Source organism: Moschus berezovskii, chromosome 18 (genome assembly GCF_049115385.1).
Source record: "Moschus berezovskii isolate FMDL1 chromosome 18, NW_MosBer_1.0, whole genome shotgun sequence".
NCBI lineage: Eukaryota > Metazoa > Chordata > Mammalia > Artiodactyla > Moschidae > Moschus > Moschus berezovskii.
Genome location: NC_142477.1, coordinates 73,160,360 through 73,182,460, shown reverse-complemented (window position 1 = coordinate 73,182,460; position 22,101 = coordinate 73,160,360). Strand labels below are relative to the sequence as shown.

General features: G+C 39.9%; 1 protein-coding gene across 3 annotated transcripts in view; it reads left to right on the top strand.

Moving 5' to 3' along the window:
- Nucleotides 1-22,101, top strand: part of CREBRF (CREB3 regulatory factor) — a 66,312-nt gene that overhangs the window by 7,615 nt on the left and 36,596 nt on the right. For all 3 annotated transcript variants that reach the window (XM_088827763.1, XM_088827762.1, XM_088827764.1), the window contains exons 2-4: nt 16,392-16,586; nt 18,708-18,833; nt 20,308-21,394. In XM_088827763.1, the coding sequence (XP_088683889.1) occupies nt 16,578-16,586; nt 18,708-18,833; nt 20,308-21,394 (1,222 nt within the window). In that variant the 5' untranslated portion in view covers nt 16,392-16,577. The remainder of the gene's footprint in view (nt 1-16,391; nt 16,587-18,707; nt 18,834-20,307; nt 21,395-22,101) is intronic.

Below are 22,101 nucleotides of genomic sequence, written 5' to 3'. Positions count from 1 at the left end.
CTGAAGCAACTTAGTATGCATGCATGTCGTTTTGAGAATCTTGAAGATTTTCCACCTGTAAAATAGGACTGGATGGTGCCTGGAGCAAGCAGGAAAGCACAGGCCAAGGTCAAGTGATGGCTCTCAACTCCAGTTCAGGTGTTCTTGCTGGGAGTATGTACCCAGTGTTGTCAGGTTTGTTTTTCCCCCTCAAGAGAGTGGTATTTGATTACAGGATACAGAAATTTTATATGAAATTTCCAATTTAAGTTCTGACAGTTAAAATTTAACTTTTTATAAACACTACTGTGTCAGCTGAACAAAATCCATAGGTAGGCATTGATTTATGGCTGCAATTCAGTTTGAGAACTTTGCTTTAAATTTTCAGTTTTTTGGAAATTCCCCAGTAGTCCAATGGTTAGGTTTCAGTACTTTCACTGTCAACATCCAGGTTCAATCCCTGGTTGGGGAACTAAGAACCTACAAGCCACACAACCAAACAAAAATGAACAAAGAAAGAAACAACTTCAGTTTTCATCTCTTGTTTTAAATTGTATATACTCTTAGTAGAGTGAACTTATTCTGTTCTTGTTACCTTGTTTTATACCTTAGGACAATAACTTACTGGTTTCCCAAACTCCCAAGTTAAAAACTATTAAGTTACTGTAAACAAATTTTATTCTTTACTCTCCTTGGAGGGATGTAAGAATTACGAGTGTCTAATGGAAGAATGGGACCAGGTTCTGGTTACTCTTTGAATTTCTCTTCTGTTAGCTGCTGATTCTATTCAGAGCTATGTTTTCTCAGCAGTTGGGATAGTCTACCTCCTTTGTTTTGATTTATTCTGAACCTTGTTGAGACAAGTATAGTGTAGATTAAACTGTATGCGTGTGTGTGTGTGTTCTTCAGAAACTGTGTAAGGTGTTTTAAGTACAAAGATAAGTTTTGTATAAATCTATTCCCTCAAGTTACTCAGACTCTTTGGTGAAGCCAGTATAAATGACTATAAGAAGAGGTAAATTTTATGTGATTCTTTGAAGAATAAGAGCAGTAATCTCTCAGAAGAAGCCCTTTTCCTTGTAATTTTTTCTCCAGTTCTTTATTGTGTACAGAGATGACTAGTTTGCAACTTTATGAACTACTTTGTGAATCCAAAGATTGTTGTGCTGATTAAACCAGCATAATGAACATTTCACCCTCATAAAGCGGGAGTGAGGGTGTTAAATGACCTGTGTTGCCTGCATATCCTGTATTCACCCTAGTTTCAGGCAGTTGGGTTTGTAATCATTAAGTTTGGAATTCAAGTTAGGATTCCATGTTGAATTTAGGTTTGTATATTCAGTAGCAGCCACATCCGAGGAACATCTTATATTAAGGAAGGAATCAGAAAACAAAAAATAGCCACCATTTATTAAGTGTCTGTTTTGTGCCAGGGTTAGATTCTTTACATATTATCGTGAATCACAATATCCCTGGGGAACTCTTGTATTTACAGATAAGACAGGTGAGAATGTGGAACAAAATCCCAAATACTCAGTTTTAAAGCAGAACTTTGTATCTTGAATCTAGAGTTTGCTTCTCATTTTGTTGTGATTATTTAGTCACTCAGTCGTGTGGGACTCTTTTGCAATTCCATGAACTGTAGCTTGCCAGGCTCCTGTGTCCAAGGGATTTCCCAGGCAAGAATACTGGAATGGGTTGCCATTTCCTTCTCCAGGGAATCTTCCCAGGGATTGAACCCACATCTCTTGCTTGGCAAGTAGATTCTTCACTGCTGAGCTACCAGGGAAGCCCTTTTAGGAGTAGTGGAGCCAGAGAGGTAGAGAGAATGTAGAGAGAAAGACTGCAAAACTGTATTCACAACCTCTGTAGCCCTTGGGCCATAACCCCTGTACCTTTATAGTCCTGAGCCAGTGGCATATAATAACCCATTTTACACTAGGAAGGAATTTGAAGGGAATTTAAAAATAGTCTTTAGTATATATACATTCATGTTACTTTTGAAAAGCATCAACTCTGAGAAAGGAGTGAGGAGACAATAAATTTTGAGGAAGGGCCCAGATCTCTGATTACAAGAATACTGGAGCTATTAGGGTCAGCCCCAAGTGGATGTTTCCCTGAAATATTGCTGGATGGCTCAAGTGTGCTCTCTCATGCACTGCTATTTTTGTGCTGCTACCTTTAGTTGTATTGTTCCTTTTTATGTTTTGTAAATTTTTGCAGAACAGCTCAGAAAGTGAATGATTCTTTAAAACTCCAGTGTTGAACCTGAATGAAATATTTGTCTTAGTTAAAAATGTGTGTGTGTGAGAGAGAGAAATCAAAGGAGAGAGAATAGTGCAACATGTTGTAGTCTAGTGCCTGGATTCAGTTGGTTTAAATAAGTTTTGATCCTACTGTTTCCTCTATCCTCTTCTCCCTAGACAAAAATTATTTAATATCTTTAAAATTGACTGAAATTTGAACAGTACTCTTCCTGGAAATTAAAAAAAAAAAATCAGGAGTGGTTCAAGACTCAAATTAACAAGCTTGTAGAAGCTTGTTCAAGATACTTCGGAGCGCGTGAAAGATGCTTAATAAATATATATTGAATGACTTCTTTGTAATGTCATCTTTCTGTATGAAGAATGACACACCTCTGACTCCTTATCTAGAATGACCTACGGTCTTAGGAGATTTCCTATTCATGGAACTCTTGTCTGGATGCTTGTGCTTGGCAAAGCATTACTCTTGATACTGCAGTAGTAGACATGAGATATAATAGTCATTCTTAAAGATTTTACAGTCTCTGATAGAAAAGGCAAGCATTTGGGAGGAGAAAGAGGAAAAACATAAGCAAAGGCATGAAAAGCCAGAGTCTCACTGCTGGAGACCCTTAGTGAAGTGGGATTGTAAGTGAGGACTTGGGGGAGATTGTAAGATTAAGTTGATACTAATTCTAGAGGAGATCAATCCTGGGTGTTCATTGGAAGGACTGATGCTGGAACTGAAACTCCAATACTTTGGCCACCTCATGCGACAAGTTGACTCACTGGAAAAGACTCTGATGCTGGGAAAGGTTGGGGGCGGGAGGAGAAGGGGACCACAGAGAATGAGATGGCTGGATGGCATCACCAACTTGATGGATATGAGTTTGAGTGAACTCCAAGAGTTGGTGATGGGCAGGGAGGCCTGGCGTGCTGTGATTCATGGGGTCGTGGAGAGTCGGACACGACTGAGCGACTGAACTGAACTGAAGACTGCAGAAAGATCGTAGCATTTTATAGTTGATGGTTTTCAGAAATAAAACTCTTCCCATTCGACTCACACTGAAAGAAACCTGCCTTAATAATCTTTGATTCCGAAAGTGGTTTAAATAAGCTCTTGTGTGTTGTCTCTGGTTATCGTTGAGCCAGAGTTTGGGGAGTGACAGGATGAGATGGTTGGATGGCATCACTGACTCAGTGGCCATGAGTCTGAGCAAACTCTGGGAGATAGGAAAGGACAGGGAAGCCTGGTGTGCTACAGTTCATGGGGTTGCAAAGAGTCAGACATGACTTAGCAACTGAACAGCAACAAAGATTTTGGAAAGGAATGGAATTCTCTGAGAGGGCTTGTGTCTTTCTCTAAGATAGCATTCCGAGGAGGGATCACTTTTGAGATTCAGTATATTTTCGTAGCTCCTCAGGATTCTCAGAAAAACATGGTTTTAATTAAAGTGTTGGGACCAACCCAATTTACCTACTTAAGTTTAGAATTTTGAGTGTGAGAATAAAAGGAGACTATTGGGCTGACCCAGGGATGAGGAGTTCACAAGGTGTTATGACCGGAGGATCACATCCCGACTGGATTAACATCTATTTAGGATAACCATCTAGTTTGAAATTTACTTGCTTGTTTCCCAAATGTTGGACTCTAGAGAGCGGCTGTTGAAGGGTAGAAAGGAGTGACAGGTTCATAGGATTTACACAATGTGATGACGGGAGAGCACAGCCCCCATGTTTTCTGCAATGAATCCCTCGCAAAATCAGCCTCTGCGTCCTCAGTGGTTTGGTGGCTGGTAGCACAGCTTGATTTAGTAAGCCTCTGCAGGTCTGTTCTGTTCAACTCTTGCTAAGTAGTTTTCTAAAGGAAAAGAATTGTTGAGTGGGGCATTTGAAGTATAGCAGTTTGGATGGAATGTGTGGCGGTCTTTCCTTCCTTTCTCTCCCCCTTCCCTATCTTTCATCTTGGGGATTAAATCGCATTGGAAATGATTTATTTAAATTAGGGGTCAGGATGGTTACCACCTACAGAGAGAGAACCCAAGAACTCTGCCACATGAAAGAAATGATGAACATAAACTAGCAGCATTTAGGAATGATCAAAATGAACCATGATATATAAATTATATAACAGTATAAATGCGATGGCCTTTCTTACCACAAACATTGTTTAAAAAATTTTCCTAGTGGGGAATTCCCTGGCAGTCCAGTCATTAGGACTCTGTGCTTCTACTGCAGGAAGCACAGGTTCAATCCCTGGTCAGGGAACAAAGATCCCGTAAGCTGTATGTGGCAAGTCAGAATAATGATAATCATAAAATTTTGGCTGTGGTAAAATAAACATTAATTTTACCATTTAAACCATATTGTGTATAATTCAGTGGCATTAAGTGTGTTGACAATTTTGTGTAACCATCACCACTGTTCTGAAATATCTAGAATATTTTCATCACCCCAAACAGAAATTCTTTACCCAGTAAATAATAACTCTCCCAGCCTCTGGTAACCTCTCTTCTTTCTGTCTCCATGAATTTGCCTATTCTGGTCCTTCATTTAAGTGGGATTGTATAATATTTGTCTTGTGTGTCTGATTTGTTTCACTTAGTATGCTGTTTGCAGAGTTCATCCATGTTGTAGCATGTATCAGAACTGCATTCCTTTTATGACTGAATAATGTTCCAGTGTGTTCACGTACCACATTTCATTTATCTTCTCGTCTGTTAATGACGACTTGGATTGTTTCTTTCTTTTGGCTCCTGTGAATAATGCTGCTGGGAATGTGGGAATACATGTATCTGTTTGAGTTCCTGCTTTCGATTTCTTTGGGTATGTATCCAGACGTGGAATCACCAGATCAGATAGTAATTCTGTGTTTAACTTTTTGAGGAATTATTAAACTGTTTCTTGGCTGTGCTGTTTTACATTCCCATCAGCAGTGCATGACATTTCTGATTTTTCCATATCCTCACCGACACTTGTTATTTTCCATTATTTGACTGTTAACCATTCTGGAGGGTGTATCAGAAGTTTTAACATCTACTCTGATGATTCAGGCGTGCTGGTCACCATTGTGAGAAACTAGTTTCTTCAAGATAATGAAAAAGAGCCATGGCCTAAGTTGGTGCCACATAGAAGGGGACCTCTAGGGACTCTAACCATCATATACAGTATTGGCCTATTGATAGGGATTTTCATTTAGAAAGCAATTTTTATTTCTCTTGCCTGGAGAAGGAAATGGCAACCCTCTCCATTATTCTTGCCTGGGAAATCCCATGGACAGAGGAGCCTGGTGGGCTACTGTCCATGGGGTCGTGAAGAGCCAGATGCGACTTAGTGAGTAAACAACAATATTTTTCTTGATATCAACTTTTTTTAACATGTGGACTCTTAGGAATTAGCTGGAACGCTCAGATTTGGAAGGGGCACAATTTAGGAGCTCTTGGATATGTGTGAGCTGCCTGGGTCAACACTAGTCAGCTCTTGGGGTTTGGCTTTTAAAGTTTGGATTGGTGTTGTGAGCAGTCTCGAGGATGAACCTTTACACAAAGTCCTTTGACCTTTCCTGTTACCCTGCTTGACCCTTTACTTTGCCTAATGAACAAAGTAAGCCTCAACGTATATTGAAACAGAAAACCAGAAAAACTTAGGGTAGGATCTGGAGGGGAGGGCTATGAAAGTGATTGAAGCTGTGACTGTCTTCAAGTGGTACTATTGCTGCTTATAAATAAATCATTTGGCCCATCTCATTGCTTTAGAGAAGTCAGCTCAGTTGCCCAGTCGTGTCCGACTCTTTGTGAACCCATGGACTGCAGCATGCCAGGCTTCCCTGTCCATCACTAACTCCCAGAGCTTGCTCAAACTCATGTCCATTGAGTAGGTGATGCTATCCTCTGTCATCCCCTCATCTCATCCTCTGTCGTCCTCTTCTCCTCCTGCCTTCAATCTTTCCCAGGATCAGAGTCTTTTCCAATGAGTCAGTTCTTCGCATCAGGTGACCAAAATATTGGAGCTTCAGCTTCAGCATCACTCCTTCCAATGAATTTTCAGGACTCATTTCTTTTAGGATTGACTGGTTGGATCTCCTTGCAGTCCAAGGGACTCTCAAGAGTCTTCTCCAACACCACAGTTGAAAAGCATAGATTCTTTGGTGCTCAGCTTTCTTTTTGGTCCCAACTCACATCCATACATGATTACTGGAAAAAACCATAGCTTTGACTAGATGGACCTTTGTCGGCGAAGTAATGTCTCTGCTTTTTAATATGCTGTCTATGTTGGTCATAGCTTTTCTTCCAAGGAGCAAGTGTCTTTTAATTTCATGGCTGCAGTCACCATCTGCAGTGATTTTGGAGCTCAAGAAAATAAAGTTTGTCACTGTTTCCATTGTTTCCCCATCTATTTGCCATGAAGTGATGGGACCAGATGCCATGATCTTAGTGTTTTAAATGTTGTGTTTTAAACCAGTTTTTTCACTCTCCTCTTTCACTTTCATCAAGAGGATCTTCACTTCCTCTTCGCTTTCTGCCATAAGGGTGATGTCATCTGCATATCTGAGGTTATTTATATTTCTCCCAGCAATCTTGATTCTAGCTTGTACTTCATCCAGCCTGGTATTTCGCATGATGTACTCTGCATAGAAGTTAAATAAGCAGGATGACAATATAGCCTTGATGTACTTCTTTCCCAATCTGGAACCAGTCCATTGTTCCATGTCAGGTTCTAACTGTTGCTTTTTGGCCTGCATGCAGATTTCTCAGGAGGCAGGTCAGGTGGTCTGGTAGTCCCATCTCTTTCAGAATTTTCCACAGTTTGTTGTGATCCACACAGTCAAAGGCTTTGTCAATAAAACAGATGTTTTTCTGGAACTTTCTTGCTTTTTTGATGATCCAGTGGATGTTGGCAATTTGATCTCTGGTTCCTCTGTGTTTTCTAAATTCAGCTTGAACATCTGGAAGTTCTTCTTTCATGTACTGTTGGAAGCCTTGTTTGGAGAATTTTGAACATTACTTTGCTAGCATATGAGATGAGTGCAATGGTGTGGTAATTGAACATTTTTTGGCATTGCCTTTCTTTGGGATTGGAATGAAAACTGACCTTTTCCAGTCCTGTGGCCACTGCTGAGTTTTCCAAATTTGCTGACATATTGAGTGCAGCACTTTCACAACATTATCTTTTAGGATGATGCTTTAGAAAAGTAGTTCTTTGTTACTGAAGTATCTTCTGCACCTAGGAGCTCTTGTTGAATAGTCTTGAATGAGCCAAAATACAGAAAATCTATTAGTGAATATTATTTCTGATGGACCACAGTTCTCTCTCTTGAAAGACTCATAAAATGCATTGGGGACTAGTGAGCTAGAGCTGTGAATGAGGAAGTAATAACTAGGGGAATTAATTTAGCCTTTCCCCTATCTGTCATTGTTGGGTTTTTGTTTCTTTCTGGCTTAACCACCAGTCCTTGAGGTCAGCTTGAGGGCAGGGTGGAAGATTTTATGATCAAATAAGTTTGAGAAATGAGATCTGCTCTGTTCATCTATTGGTGATTTATAATGTGTATTAGAACCTAGCATCTTAAAGTTTCAGTGTAACAAACTTTAAAGGCAGCGTAACAAACATGATATTTTCCTAACCTCACAACACTTCTGTTGAGTAACCATTTAAAATTCTTAGGAACAAATATTCCTCAGGTCAGACATTTGGAAATGATTGTTAATTTTTTACATGCTTTAATATCAAAAACTTGAGTAGAATATGGATATTCTTGAGCCCACAGAAGTATGAAGGCTTCCCCCAGAAGCATGTTACTACACCTTCCTCCTCAGTGTTACTTTGCCATCTAATGTGATTTTTGTATATGACTCCTTGGTATGGGAGATAGTTTTGGAGCAGTGTGTCATTATGGGAGATTCTGTTTAATGGTAACTGCTGTAGAAACCCTTATTCTTTTTTTTTCTCTTGCAGACTGCTGTAGAAACCCTTATTCTTTTTTTTTCTCTTGCAGCTTTGGGTGGGGAGTTTGTCTCTTCTTGGTTGTTTCACAGTAGATGTTTGGAACAGTGCCAAGCATTTCTGTGAGATGGGTGCAAAGTGTTGGGGATGAGGATAGTTGGTATTGTGAGCTTGAGTCATCAGTTTTAGAGATTGGGTAAGTTTATTGTCACTGTAAAGGTCCTACTGCTTCGGGTAGAATTGACCCATGTCTCATCGTGTTTGCTGCTGTCTCAGAGACATTACTTTGCCAACAAAGGTCTGTCTAGTCAAGGCTATGGTTTTTCCCGTGGTCATGTGTGGATGTGAGAGTTGAACTGTGAAGAAAGCTGATCGCCGAAGAATTGATGCTTTTGAACTGTGGTGCTGGAGAAGACTCTTGAGAGTCCCTTGGACTGCAAGGAGATCCAACCAGGCCATTCTAAAGGAGATCAATCCTGAGTTTTCATTGGAAGGACTGATGCTAAAGCTGAAACTGCAATACTTTGGCCACCTCATGTGATGAGTTGACTCACTGGAAAAGAGTCTGATGCTGGGAGGGATTGGGGGTAGGAGGAGACGGGGACGACAGAGAATGAGATGGCTGGATGGCATCACTGACTGGATGGACATGAGTCTGAGTGAACTCCGGGAGTTGGTGATGGACAGGGAGGCCTGGCGTGCTGTGGTTCATGGGGTCGCGGAGAGTCAGACACGACTGAGCGACTGAACTGAACTGAACTGAAGAGACTAGGAGGAGCAACTAAAGACCTTTATCCCAGGAGAACGAGCTCCATTCTCTGCATAGTGGATACCCTATCTTTGGGAATTGGTGTCTTTAAAATATACAGCCTTGTTGCTAACAGCTGTCACAGATGTTGAGTTTCTGAGTTGGACTAGCTGTAGGAGAAAATAATGCATTGGCAAAATATGCCTATTGATAATAATCACCTTTCAGATCTATTTCATTACTACATCTTAATATATCATTTAATTCTCATAACACCTCTATTACATAGTTAAGAGAGAATAATTGTAATCCCTCAGTCTGGGAGATAAGAAATAGCAACTTATTCTAACTCATAAGGCTGTTTAGTTTTTTTTAAATTCAAATATAGTTAGTGTGTAGTACTCTATTAGTTTCAAGTGTACAGCGAAGAGATTCAGTTATGCACACATATGTATGTATGTATTCTTTTTCAGGTTCTTTCCCTTATAGGTTATTATGAATACTGAGCATGGTTCCCTGTGCTCTTCAGTAGGTCCTTGTTGGTTATCTACTTTATATCTAATAGTGTATATGTTAATCCCAGACTCCTAATTCATCTTCCCCACCTCCCTTTGGTGACCAAAAGTCTGTTTTCCATGTCTGTGAGTTCATTTCTGTTTTGTAAATAAGCTCATTTGTATAGATTCTTTGGATTCCAGAAATAAGCTATATCATACAGTTTTTCTTTCTCTATCTGGGATACTTCACTTAATATGATAATCTCTAAGTCTATTGATGTTGCTGCAGATGTCAGCATTTCATTATTTTTTACGGCTGAGTAATATTCCATTGTATATCACATCTTTAGGAAAGTTATGACCAATCTTGATAATTTATTAAAAAGCAGAGACATTACTTTGCCAACAAAGGTCCGTCTAGTCAAGGCTATGGTTTTTCCCGTGGTCATGTATGGATGTGAGAGTTGGACTGTGAAGAAACCTGATCGCCGAAGAATTGATGCTTTTGAACTGTGGTGTTGGAGAAGACTCTTGAGAGTCCCTTTGTACTGCAAGGAGATCCAACCAGTCCATTCTAAAGGAGATCAATCCTGGGTGTTCATTGGAAGGACTGATGCTAAAGCTGAAACTGCAATACTTTGGCCACCTCATGCGACGAGTTGACTCACTGGAAAAGACTCTGATGCTAGGAAAGGTTGGGGGCGGGAGGAGAAGGGGACGACCAAGAATGAGATGGACATGAGTCATGACCGACTCAGTGGACATGAGTTTGAGTGAACTCCGGGAGTTGGTGATGGACAGGGAGGCCTGGCGTGCTGTGATTCATGGGGTCGCGGAGAGTCGGACACGACTGAGCGACTGAACTGAACTGAACTGATATCACATCTTTATCCATTCCTCTTATCCGTGGACATTTAGGTTGCCTTCATGTCTTGACTACTGTAAATAGTGATGCAGTGAATGTTGTGGTGCATGTATATTTCAAATTAGAGTTTTCTCAAGATATGTGCCCAAGAATGGGATTGTAGGATCATATGATTACTCTGTTTTTAGTTTTTTAAGGAACCTCCATGCTATTCACCATAATGGTTACACCAGTTTACATTCCCACCAGCAGTATATGAGAGTTCCTTTTTCTCCATACCCTCTTTGGTATTTATTGTTTGTAGATATTTCTAATGATGAACATTCTGACTGGCATGAAGTGATACTTAATTGTAGTTCTGATATGCATTTCTTTAATGACTAGCGACACTGAGCATCTTTCATGTGCTTCTTGGCTAGCCGTATGTTTTCTTTGGAGAAGTGTCCATTTAAATCTTCTGCCTATTTTTTGATTGGGTTGTTTGTTTTTTGATAATAAGCTGTATGAGCTGTTTGTTTATTTTGGAAATTAATCCTTTGTTGATAGTATTGTTTCCCAATATTTTCTCCTAGTTCCTCGGTTGTCTTTTTTATGGTTTCCTTTGCTGTGCAAAAGCTTTTAAATTTAGTTGTGAGTGTGCCCTCAGTCATTCAGTTGTGTTTGAGTCTTTGTGACCCCATGGACTGTAGCCTGCCAGGCTCCTCTGTCCATGGAATTTCCCAGACGGGAATACTGGAGTGGGTTGCCATTTCCTTTTCCAGGGGATCTTCCCAATCCAAGTATCGAACCAGAGGCTCTTTCGCAGCTCCTCCATCGACAGGCAAATTCTGTTTTTGTTTTTATTTCCATTACTCTAGGAGATGAATCCCTCCCCGCCCCCGCCCCCCCATCACTGTGATTTATGTCAGAGTGTTCTGCCTATATTTTCCTCTAGGGAGTTTGTAATATCTGGTCTTAACATTTAGGTCTTTAATCCATTTTGAGTTTTATTTTGTATATGGTGTTAGAGAATGTTCTAATTTCATTATTTAACATGAAGTGTGTAGTTTTCACAGCACCACTTAGAGACTGTCTTTTCTTCATTGTCTATCCTTGGCTTCTTTGTTATAGAGTAACTGACCATAAGGGTGTGGGTTTATTTCTGGGCCTTCTATCCTGTTCCATTGATCTATGTGTCTGTTTTTGTGTCACTGCCATCCTATTCTGATTACTGTGACTTTAAAGTAGTCTTGAGGAGTATGATTCCTCCAGCTCCATTCTTCTTTCTCAGTATTATTTTGGCTACTCAGGGTATTTTGTGTTTCCATACAGATTAAAAAAATTTTTTTCTGTTCCAGTTCTGTGAATTCAATAGGGATTTCTTTGAATTCTGTAGATTGCCTTTGGTAGTATGGTCATTTAAATAATATTGATTTTTCTAGTCCAGGAACATGGTATATCTTTTTCATCTGTGTCGTCTTCAGTTTCTTTCACTAACATTTTATAGTTTTTGGAGTACCAGTGTTTTGTCTCCTTAGGTAGACTTGTTCCTAGGTGTTTAATTCTTTTTGACATGATTATAAATGGAATTGTTTCCTTAATTTCTCTTTTTGATTTTTCTTTGTTAGTATTTAGAAATGGAACAGATTTCTGTAAATTAATTTTGTATCAGTAACTTTACCAAATTCATGGATGAGCTCTAGTAGTTTTCTACTACTGGATTGCTGGGAGAAATATCAACAACCTCAGATATGCAGATGATACCACCCTTATGGCAGAAAGTGAAGAGGAACTAAAGAGCCTCTTGATGAAGGTGAAAGAGGACAGTGAAAAAGCTCCCTTAAAACTCAACATTCAAAAAACTAAGATCATGGCATCTGGTCCCATCACTTCATGGCAAATAGTAGATGGGGAAACAATGGACAGATTTGATTTTCTTGGGCTCTAAAATCACTGCAGATGGTGACTGCAGCCATGAAGTTAAAAGAAACTTGCTCTTTGGAAGAAAAGCTATGACCAACATAGACAGCATATTAAAAAGCAGAGACCTTACTTTGCTGACAAAGGTCCATGTAGTCAGCTATGGTTTTTCCAGTAGTCATGTATAGATGTGAGAGTTAGACCAAAAAGAAAGCTGAGCACCAAAGAATTGATGCTTTTGAACTGTGGTGTTGGAGTAGACTCTTGAGAAATCCCTTGGACTGCAAGGAGATCAAACCTGTCAATCCTAAAGGAAATCAATCCTAAATACTCATTGGAAGGACTGATGCTGAAGCTTCAATACTTTGGCCACCTGATGCAAAGAACTGACTCAGTGGAAAAGACCCTGATGCTGGGGAAGACGGAAGGCAGGAGGAGAAGGAGACGACAGAGGATGAGATGGTTGGATGGCATCACCGACTCAATGGACCTGGTTTGAGCAAGCTCTGGGAGTTGGTGATGGACAGGGAAGCCTGGCGTGCTGCAGTCCATGGGGTCGCAAAGAGTTGGACATGGCTGAGTGACTGAACAACAGTAACAGCAATGCATCCTTTAAGAGTGAAATCTTTATTTCCCTGGGAAGCTTCTACAATTAAGCTCTGCTGGCCTTCAAAGCTAAATGCTCTAGGGGCTCCTCTACCTGGTGCCAGATCCCAAGGTTGGGGTCCCTGATGTGGGGCTTAAAACTCTCACTCCTGTGGGGGAATCTCCGTAATGTAATCATTCTGCAGTTTGTGGTTTGCCAATCTCAGGGATAAGGAATTTGATTATATAGCAAGTCTGCTCCTTGTACTGATCTCATTGTGGTTTTCTGTCTTTATGTCTTTAGCTGTTGAGGATCTTTTCTGGTAGGTTTCGGTCTTTTTCAACAGTGTTTGTTCTGCAGAGTGTTGTGACTTTGGTGTGCTTATGAGAGATGGTGAATTTAGGTTCCTTCTACTCTGACATCTTGGTCACTCTCCTATTTAATTATGGAATCAAAACTGGAATCCAAGCCTCTTGTCTCCCAAACAAGTGCTGTTTTTGCTAACTGCATTGACAAGTTTGTTCTGCTGCCATGTGTTTAAAATAACATTTTAAATGAATATTTGTATTTGTATGGAAGTTTTATAGCTTCCCTGGTGGCTCAGATGGTAAAAGAGCCCAACAAATGGTGGCTCAGATGGTTAAAAAAAAAAGATTTTTTATGGCTTAGAAAATTTGGTAGCCAGGAATAATATTACTTTCTAGAGATGAGGAAAATGAAGTTTAGAAAGAGTGACCTACCCAATGTTGTAGAGTTTTCAAGTGAGAGCTGTGACTGGAACTTAGCCTTTTTTTTGTCCAGTGTTTCCCTGATAAACCACGCTCTTGGTACATGGTGTCTTAGCAAATGCCAAACCACACTGTTGGTACATAGTGTTTATGGTAGATGCCAGTAAATATATCTTGATGAGAACTGAACATCTTGTTGAGCTTTTAACCCTGTTGCTAGAAAGGGTAATTTTCAGGTTTTAGAAGAGTATCAAACTTTTCTCCCAGACCCAGCTTATAGACCAGGATTAGATGGTAAAGAATTTGTCTGCAATGCAGGAGACCTAGGTTTGATCCCTGGATCAGGAAGATTCCCCTGAGAAGGGGATGGCAACCCACTCCAGTATTCTTGCCTGGAGAATTCCATGGACAGAGGAGACTGGCGGACTACAGTTCATGGGGTCACAGAAGAGTTGGACACGACTGAGCAGCTAACACACACACACACACTCTAACTAGTACACTTTGTTGAATGCATCACATGAATGCTTTGCATTTTGGGGGGAGGGGGATATAAGTAATAGATCTGGAAAAGACAGCTGACCTTGTTTCACACAGGAGTCAGGAGAAGAGTTAGGACTGAGACTGCATATAAGCAGTAGGTTCAAGGCATGAAGCCACATAAAAGGCATTTGGGCCAGAACTAGCCTTTGGCACGAGCAGGCATTGGTCCATTTAAACTGTAGCACTGGATTGAGATGCATAGCTCCTGCTGTTTCTAGGCCCAGGTTGAGCACTTGAAGGTATTTCCTAGGCTAGAACAGTGCCCTGGGAATGACATCCAGCTAGAGAGAAGAGCCCAACAAAGATCTCTGAAATGCAGGTGATATTCAATTTAAATACTAATCCAACTGAGTAGAACAGTTACTGAGTCCTTGTTGACTCTCAACTTATTTGTTCAGCAAGAGGTCTCTGAAGTTGATACTTACCACTGTGAAGCTCTAGGCCAGAGAATGTGTTAACTACACAGGGCAGCATAGCTTAAATTGGCACTCTGCATCAAAGAAATGATACTGCATCTAGACTGGATGAGAGCAAGGAGTTCAGTTTAAAACAGAGGTTCTCACATTTTAGGGAGGAGCAGAATCATCCTGAGGGCATGTTAAAACACTTTCCTGGGCTCTACTGTCACAGTTTCTGCCTTAGTGGATCTGGGCTGCTGCTAAGTCACTTCAGTCGTGTCCGACTCTGTGCAACCCCATAGACGGCAGCCTACCAGGCTCCCCTGTCCCTGGGATTCTCCAGGCAAGAACACTGGAGTGGGTTGCCATTTCCTTCTCCAATGTGTGAAAGTGAAAAGTGAAAGTGAAGTCGCTCAGCCGTGTCCCACTCATAGCGATCCCATGGACTGCAGCCTACCAGGCTCCTCCATCCATGGGATTATCTAGCCCAAGAATTGGACTTGTAACTAATTTCCAGGTTGCTACTGATGCTCCTGGTTCTGGGATCACACTTTGAGGACCACTTATCCAGGAAGAGATGATGAAGTAGGTATAGCTGTTTAGTTCTTGATTAAAGCCTTCACAGAGGAGGGAAGAGGAAACTAACCTGTCAGGTTCTACTGCATTCAAGACCCTTTGCCAGGTGATTTGAAGTCATTTAGTTTAACCCTTGAAACCACTCTGCAAAATAGTACTTATTCCTGTTTCCCCTCTCAACATACACATATTCAGAACTTGAATAATTCTTACTTCAAGGACAGCTTTCGCTTATAACTCAATAATTTGCATATGCCTTTTTGAATGTGATTTTATTTAATGTAGTGTGTGTGCATGCGTGCTCTGTTATGTCCAACTCTGCGACCCCATGGACTATAGCCCACCAGGCTCCCCCATCCATGGGATTTTCCAGGCAAGAATACTGGAGTGGTTGCCATTTCCTTCTCCAGGGGATCTTCCCCACACAGGGATTGAACCTGTGTCTCCTCTGGCAGGTGGATTCTTTACCAATGAGCCACATGGGAAACTCCTGTTTAATGTAGAAGTGAAGTCACTCAGTTGTGTCTGACTCTTCAACTCCATGAACTGTAGCCCACCAGGCTCCTTGGTCCATGGTATTTTCCAGGCGTGAATACTGGAGTGGGTTGCCATTTCCTTCTCCAGGGGATCTTCCCAACTCAGGGATCGAACCCAGGTCTCCCGCATTGTAGGCAGTTGCTTTACTGTCTGAGCTACCAGGGAAGCCCATTTAATGTAGAGGATATATTATATACCTGAACCCTGTATAAGAGACTGCAAAAGAGACATAGGCATTTAGAACAGTCTTTGGCACTCTGTGGGAGAGGGTGAAGGTGGAATGATTGGGGAGAATGGAATTGTAGCATGTATATTATCATAAGTGACCAGTCCAGGTTCGACGCATAAATTTTCCTCTGTTAAAAAAAAAAATAAAATAAAAGGGAAAAAAAAAATAAATAAATTCTAGATTATGTATTCATTGTTCTTCTAGTAGATTTATGAGGGATATAAAATGTAGATTCACTTAATAGTATTGATTATACAATAGATGAAATTGTTGATACATTATGTTTTCTCATATAAAGCATAAAGTGAATGGGAGCTTTATTTTAACATTAAGTAAAATGCATTTTCAGATCACAGGAAAAATGGGCCTATGTTAATTTTGTTGATGTTTGTTTTTTCTTTTTTAACGGTGCCAATTGGTTATTGACTCTCAATAGGACTCTATTATAGAAACAAAGGGACGGATGTTGAATTTCAGTATAGTTGGTACTAAAAACAGCCACATTCTTAATATTAAAATCACAATGCTGGTAAGTGTTCTTTGTTAATGTCTTTTTTGAAAGGTCAACTTGTTTTTTAGTGGCGTGATTTTCAGTGAAGTAACTTTGTGTTGTTTGACAGATTCGCACAGAATTATTAAGGGAAAAAACAAGTGATCCAAGCAGTTGAATTGAAGGCATCCTGGGAAACCTGCTGTTTATTGTGAAAATCATCTTTGGTCTTGAAATAAAAGTAAAGCTGGAAAGGAATTTACAAACAAGAAAAAAAAGAAGTTTGGGATCAGACTCACAGGATCTGGGCTTGGAAATGCCTCAGGTAAATCATACAGAGTTAGGTGCAAAGTTTTATATTTTCCCACTGCAGTTAGTCCTGTAAGTTCTCTAAATCTTAATACAACTCTGTACTATTTTTTAAAGACATTTTGCTTCTGCTTTCAGCTGGTTTTGAATATATGTACTTCCTTTGCCACAGCTTTGAAATTTAATGAGCTTGACACATGGAACAATGTGAACAAAAAATTGGTTAAAAGTTGACAGAAGTGCTGACTTATGGGGGCTAAACCAACTCCCTAGAAAATTAATCTGCTACAGAAAGCCCATTTCATTCCCCTGTATTTTCTTGTTTCCCATTGTTGCTCTCCCTTCATGACCATTGGATTCAATTAGGAGGAAATAGTGAGGGACTGCAATGTCTCTTTCACACATACACAAACCTACCCCTATATAATATATATATATATATCTCCCAGATACACACACACAGACACCTCCCACAAAACATGTCTAAGAATGACTATTTATTTATGTTATGGTAATTACTAGTTTGAGGCAATCACTGAAAGAATAAATGAAGTCCTCCTATTCCCTGCTCTTCATGTCCAAACGTCCTCCCTTCCCCCTCCAATGGTTAGCTTTTATCCTTTCCCTTTTTGTGCTGGTGAAAAACCTAGAAATAATGAGAGGGCAGGGACGATAAGGTGGCTTTATGTGGGGCCAGGCAGAACTATGCCTTGAGCACAGGAAATCAACAACTTGCTGAGCTGGTCCAGTAGGCAGCGAAGGAAGAAAGGGGGTTTGTAGACCGGTGGCCTGTCTTCACCCCAACCACTAGACCAGGTGGACTACAGATACCTGTTCCAAGTTCTTTCCCATTCACAGCTTCATTTGCTGTTTATTGAATACTTGAAGGTATGTCCATAAAACACTTACTTTGAGCTTGCAGCCTGACAGGTTGCAGAAAATTAGAAACAAAAGAATGGGATGGGAAGTTGTTTAGTCGCTAAGTTGTGTCTGACTGTTTGCGACACCGTAGATTGTAGCCCTCCCGGCTCCTCCATCCATGGGATTTCCCAGGCAAGGATACTGGAGTGGGTTGCCATTTCCTTTTCCAGGGGATCTTCCCGACCCTAGGATCAGACCCACATCTTCTGCATTGGTAGGCGGATTCTTTACAACTGAGCCACCCATCCCTGAGATGGGACATACCCATAAAGAAAAACATGATGAAAAAAAGTGTAAAAATGGGTCAGTCAGTGTTCGGTAGAAAATATATGAATAGAGAAATATAAGCAAGTAGACTATAATATACATTTTAAAGTTTTGACAGTAATTTGGAAAAGAATAAAAAGGTAAAGAGGGAATTTTTATTCTTTCCCATCTTCTTTCTTTATCCAAGTTAGATTTCAAAGTGAGGACTTTGACTTGTTTGGGCCACTTTTTAGGAGTGTTAGCCTGAACTTCACGCTGGAGTGATTTGTACAGATACTGAAATGGGAAAGGGGGGATGAAGAGAAAAGAAGGATCATTAACTCTGGATGCCGAGTCTTTTTATTTTCTCCCTTTCTTATTTGTCATAGAAATTGTACCCTTCTTAGGGATCAAGATTAAGGGTACTGAGTTCATGTCCCAGTTACTGGCCTCACTCAGCAGATTTTTTGATATTTGGCTCATCCTATCTCCATCACATTCCTGCAGGCATTTTTGGACCTAGAGATGCCCAAATGGTCTTTCGCTTGTTGGGGAAATAAGATACTGAATTCATTGAGGAGTGTAGAGTGAGACTGTCTTGCTACCTCTGCTGACTCCAGGAAATGGCAGGGGATCCTCTACTTTGTGGAGTTAGAACAGCTAGTGTTAGAGATGGATTTGAAGACATGTTATATGGCTAATAAATAAAAGTACTCATTAGGGTACTATGTGCTGACTCCGGGGGCTAAATAAACTTTAGTTTTTAGAAATTAGGTACTATTAACAGTTGCCACTCTGTTCCTTTTCTTATGTTTAATGCATCTTAGTGTTATTTTAATGTTAAGCAGGAAAAAAACACAAAATTGTTCTGAAGATAATTACTTAGTAGGTATGGTGGTGGGTCTTGTATGTAATAAACTGGCCTTGAAGCAGTCGCTAACTTTGCAAAATTAAAATCACTCTGTTGTAGCCTAGTGTAAGCGGAATGGATCCGCCTTTTGGGGATGCCTTTCGAAGCCACACCTTTTCAGAACAGACTCTGATGAGCACAGATCTCTTAGCAAACAGTTCAGATCCAGATTTCATGTATGAACTGGTAAGTAACATTTTCTTGGATTCTGCTTTAATCAATTTGGGGTAAAGGTATTGTATAGTTTTTTATTTATAAAGGCCTAAAAAGAAAAGAATGTGATTAGGCCAAACTTAATGCATATTAGTATCAGTCCTAGTATTTTGGCAGGATGTATGAATCCATTGAAAATAGTAGGAGGAAAGATTATCTAAACATCCTTTGATCTAGTTTTTGACAATGAGGATGAGAGGGCATCTTTTAGCCTAACAGTTAAAAGGCTTTTCAGCTGGGATATTTAGGAATGATAACATTGAGCAAGGCATGTCCTGCAGAGAACATGAGGCAAAAATGGCAATTCCAAGCAATATCTGAATATACTTACTGTTTATTCTTGAGGTAAATAGACGCTTAAGAATAATTTAAATTACATGCAACTTAAGCGACTGAACTGAACTGAACTAAGCATCATAGGTATATGAAAACTGGAAAGCTGACACAAATCTGTTAATTTACTAAAAACTATTGAGTGGTGCACTTTGTAGAGATGAATTTTGTTGTATGTAAACTCTACTTCAGTAAAACTGGTAAAACACACAGAGACACATATGCCAGCAAAAGAAAAAACAAAACAAAGCAAACAAACACATGGAAAAATTGATACAGAACAAAAACAGACTGGAAAACTGAAAATTTCCTCATTTTCTTACTGAGTCTCCACCCACCAAACCTTCTCCATAAAGGTAATTAAGACCAACAGAGTTTTTCTATGCATGTATAATTAATAATAAATATATGAATATTTTAAATTGTGTGACATATCATTAATACAGTATTCTGTAACTTAACTCTTTAACATAAAATGTGGTAAGTGGCCTTTCATCTTAATACATTAGAGCTTACGTGCATTCTTGTTAATGGCTGCATAGTCATTCTGACATTTTAAAAATCATATCTCTATTCATGAGAAGTACAGTACTAATGAGAGGAGTATTTTATTCCCCAAGCCCAAGAGTTGTTACAAGTTCTTTCCAAAGATTTCATCTTTCTGTGACTGAGTTTCAGCTGTCTGTGGATTGCTCTTTACTCTATGTATAAGTTCTGACTTAGGAGGACAGATTCTTCTATGATGAAGGAAAGGCCTTTATTATTTGCTTTATAAATGAAGCTTGTTTCTAAGAAGATCCCCAAATCCTTTCTGAGTTAAACATCAGGAAATGTAAACTTTTTCAGGAAGAGTGTTTGTAGTGAAGTTCAAGAGCCCTTGACCATACCTAAGTTTCTCAGGGGACATAGTTTCCCTCTGTCTGGTCTTTTTTTTTTTCCTTACCCAAGGAAATGATACTAAATGGAATGGTAGAGTGACACGTAAGTAGTCTTTATCTTAAAACAGACCAAAGGTTGAGCACTGTTTACCTGATATATGAAAGTGAGGATATAGGTGATTAATTTTTTCCTTTTTAAATATGGAATGTGATTTTGTTTTTTAAACCTTTCTCAGGATAGAGAGATGAACTATCAACAGAATCCTAGAGACAACTTCCTTTCTTTGGAGGACTGCAAAGACATTGAAAATCTGGAGTCTTTCACAGATGTCCTAGATAATGAGGGTGCTTTAACCTCAAACTGGGAACAGTGGGATACATACTGTGAAGACTTAACGAAGTACACCAAACTAACCAGCTGTGACATCTGGGGAACAAAAGAAGTGGATTACTTGGGTCTTGATGACTTTTCTAGCCCTTACCAAGATGAAGAGGTCATAAGTAAAACTCCAACTCTGGCCCAACTTAATAGCGAAGACTCTCAGTCTGTTTCGGATTCCCTTTATTACCCTGATTCACTTTTCAGTGTCAAACAAAATCCCTTGGCCTCTTCATTCCCTGGTAAAAAGATCACAAGCAGAGCAGCTGCCCCTGTGTGTTCTTCTAAGACTCTTCAAGCTGAGGTCCCTTTGTCAGACTGTGTCCAAAAAGCAAGTAAACCCACTTCAAGCACACAAATCATGGTGAAGACCAACATGTATCATAATGAAAAAGTGAACTTTCATGTTGAATGTAAAGACTATGTGAAAAAGGCAAAGGTAAAGATCAACCCAGTGCAGCAGAGCCGGCCTCTCTTGAGCCAGGTTCATGGAGATGCAGCAAAGGAAAACACCTGCTACTGTGGTGCAGTAGCCAAGAGACCAGAGAAAAAAGGGACGGAGCCTCTGCAGGGTCATGCCACTCCAGCTTTGCCTTTTAAAGAAACCCAGGAACTATTACTCAGTCCCCTGCCTCAGGAGGGGCCTGGGTCAATTGCAGCAGGAGAGAGTAGCAGCCTTTCTGCCAGCACATCGGTCTCAGATTCATCCCAGAAAAAAGAAGAGCACAATTATTCCCTTTTTGTCTCTGACAACTTGGGTGAACAGCCAACCAAATGCAGTCCTGAAGAAGATGAGGAGGATGAGGAGGATGTTGACGATGAGGACCATGATGAAGGATTTGGCAGCGAGCATGAACTTTCTGAAAACGAGGAAGAGGAAGAAGAGGAAGAGGATTATGAAGATGACAAGGATGATGACATTAGTGACACTTTCTCTGAACCAGGTATTATATTATTTAGAGGCTTACCAAACTGTTTCCTGCTCTTTTGAAATAGAAAGTTTTGCTGTGGGCTTTCTTTGTCTGAGTTTGCAGATTAAATGACTTAGTATCTTGGCTTGGATATATAATTGTTCTTATCTATTCAAACAATTTTAAAATAATCATTCTTGCTTATGTGTGGTTCATATGCTGGTTCCTTGAGGGCTGCTTCTTAGTTTATCTTATGTTAAGTGACTTGATTTGTCACTCTTTTAGCAGCTGTGCAAAGATGCCAAACTTGATTGGTTTAAAAATAATCCTATTTCTGCCTTTGTCCCTCTCTTAAACTTAAGGTAAATTTGGAATCCCAAGAATAGTTAATCAAGTGATGATGGTTTGTATTACTCATGCCTAATAACCAGCAAAGCCTGTTCAATGAATAATGTAAAAGACAGCTTTTTCTTTGTGTCTGCTGCAGCTTTCATTTGCACAGTACTTTTCCATTGAAGAAAAATACATGCTTTAATTTAATGAGCATGAAGGAGTCTCTGCTCTGTTTATATACAGCACATTATAAATAAAAGGGAAAAAGAAAATGAAACCTGTGGGGAACTGGTTCACCAGCATGTACATGGTTGGGCTCTTGTCACTGTTGGCTCATGCAGTTTTTATTTATGAAAATGGTATTGCCAGGTGGCACAGAGTTAAAAATTCACAAAGAGGTGAAGATC